This window comes from Conger conger, chromosome 5 (genome assembly GCF_963514075.1).
Source record: "Conger conger chromosome 5, fConCon1.1, whole genome shotgun sequence".
NCBI classification, from domain to species: domain Eukaryota; kingdom Metazoa; phylum Chordata; class Actinopteri; order Anguilliformes; family Congridae; genus Conger; species Conger conger.
This window is the reverse complement of record NC_083764.1, coordinates 66,639,464-66,641,963: the sequence shown is the minus strand read 5'-3', so window position 1 is coordinate 66,641,963 and position 2,500 is coordinate 66,639,464. Positions and strand designations below refer to the sequence as shown.

General features: G+C 50.9%; 1 protein-coding gene across 1 annotated transcript in view; it reads left to right on the top strand.

Annotated features, from left to right (window-relative positions):
* The window catches only part of LOC133129539 (xenotropic and polytropic retrovirus receptor 1 homolog), a 29,802-nt gene that overhangs the window by 10,968 nt on the left and 16,334 nt on the right, over positions 1–2,500 (top strand). Inside the window, exon 3 of the mRNA XM_061243701.1 lies at positions 2,496–2,500. This exon is cut by the window's right edge and continues 97 nt beyond it. Coding sequence (XP_061099685.1) covers positions 2,496–2,500 — 5 coding nt within the window. The remainder of the gene's footprint in view (positions 1–2,495) is intronic.

The following is a 2,500-nucleotide window of genomic DNA, read 5'->3' as shown; positions in this document are numbered from 1 at the left end:
CAGCTCTGAGCTCCTGTACTATAGGCCCCATCGTGCAGCTCTGAGCTCCTGTATTGTAGGTCCCACCATGCAGCTCTGAGCTCCTGTACTGTACTATAGGCCCCATCGTGCAGCTCTGAGCTCCTGTATTGTAGGTCCCACCATGCAGCTCTGTGCTCTTGTACTGTACTATAGGCCCCATTGTGCAGCTCTGAGCTCCTGTACTATAGGCTCCATCGTGCAGCTCTGAGCTCCTGTATTGTACTGTAGGTCCCACCGTGCAGCTCTGAGCTCCTGTACTGTACTATAGGCCCCATCGTGCAGCTCTGAGCTCCTGTATTGTAGGTCCCACCATGCAGCTCTGAGCTCTTGTACTGTACTATAGGCCCCATTGTGCAGCTCTGAGCTCCTGTACTATAGGCTCCATCGTGCAGCTCTGAGCTCCTGTATTGTACTGTAGGTCCCACCGTGCAGCTCTGAGCTCCTGTATTGTACAGTAGGTCCCACCGTGCAGCTCTGAGCTCCTGTATTGTACTGTAGGTCCCACCGTGCAGCTCTGAGCTCCTGTATTGTACAGTAGGTCCCACCGTGCAGCTCTGAGCTGCTGTACTGTGCTGTAGGTCCCATCGTGCGGCTCAGTGGTGATGATGAGTCAGAGCTGGCTGTAAGGCTGGATTTCTTAACGTATTCCTGTTAACTACCGCTACACGCTGGCCTGCGGTGGGCAGGCTCCCCCTCTACAGACGCCTTCTTCCTGAGATTTCTTCTCACCAGCGAGTTTTTACCTTTTGTGGTTCTGGTCCTGTGTTTGCTCTTCTGTCACTCTGTAAAGTGTCTGTGTGACAGTCTTCTGTAAATATAACTGAGTTGAATTGAATTATTGGCAGCGTTGTTCCAGATCTGTCAAACGGGTATCCTAACACAACACAACTAAAGATCTGTCGTGATCTTTTATGGGACGGCTGTGATGCCAGCAGACCCTTACGCCGTGATGTCCTGAGGCTGCATCTCTCAGGCCCACATTTGGTAGCTGGTGGCGATGAGTAAGCGCAGGGCTGCCTGTCTGGGGGCTCGGCTGCTCTTCAGCAGAAGTGGCGTCAGTGATTCCTGTTTCCAGATTAAAAACGGACAGACTGGAGTTTGAACTGGAAAGTGGAAGTGCAGGAAGAGGGAAGGGGGTGGGTGGAGGGAGGGAGGGAGGGAGAGAAGGAGGGAGAGAGAAAGAGGGGGAAAAGGACAGGGGGAGTGGGACAGAAAGGAAGAAGTGGACACCGGTGAAGGGTGATGGTCATAATAATAATAATGACACTATTGGGGATTTTATCAGTGCATCAGTTCCGTGGTGCAGGAATCGTACAGTGAATGGGACCTCGGCCCAGCACCCCTGCACTAGCACTGGCGGCCATTTTGCACTCCGCACACATCAGCTGAGAGGATTACTGAGCCAATGAAAGCAGGGCGCTGGCAGGCCAGATTGAGCGGCGCGTTTGGGAATCTGTCCAGAACACAGTGCTGTGGGAGAGGCTTGGGAATCTGTCCAGAACACAGTGCTGTGGGAGAGGCTGTTTCTGTGGTATCACTGTGTGGGAGAGTGGCGCTGAGGTCTGTCCGTCTGTCTGGGTTACTGGCGCTGGGTTACTGGCGGACAGACGGACACTGCAGGCCCAGCACAACTCCATGTGCAGAAGAAGCAGCCGCAGGGACTCTGAATACACTGTACCTGTGTGAGAGTGTGTGAGAGTGTGTGAGTGCGTGAGTGCGTGCGTGCGTGCGCGTGCGTGGGGAAGGGTGCGGGCATTAAAACAGGACTTCATTATTAGCATTAGCATTAGCATTAGCATAGCACTATTTATGTGCATAGGAAGCTGCATAAAACACCACTCATGAAAAATATGATGCTTAGTCACATAATGACCATTCAGGGGAAATAACTTCTGTGTTCCTACTCAGACAAGCAATGGAATGTATTAATGACACAGATTACAGTCTGTGTCTGTGTGTACCTGTGTGTGTGTATGTGTATGTTACATGTGTGTTTATGTGTATTACATTACATGTTATTTATGTCATACGTGTGTGTGTGTGGTGTGCTGTCCCTGGTTCTGAAGTGCTGATGTTATCTCAGTCCTGCTCTATCTGTGTCTGCATCACTCATTATGAGCACACACACACACACACACACACACACACCACACACCACACACCACACACACACACACACACACACACACACACACACAGGCACATACACACCTACAAACATTAACATTCACAAACATGTTCATTCTCTCTCTCTCCCTGCCTCTTTCACACACACTCTCTCCCTCTCCCTCTCTCTCTCACACACACTCTCTGTTTCTTTCTCTCACTCTCTCTCTCTCTCACTCTTTCACTCTCCCTCTCTTTCACACACACTCTCACTCACTCACTCACTCTCTCTCTCTCTCTCTCTCTCTCTCTCTCTCTCTTTCACACACCCTCTCTCACTCTCTCTCTCTCTCTCTCTTTTTCTCCAGTGACT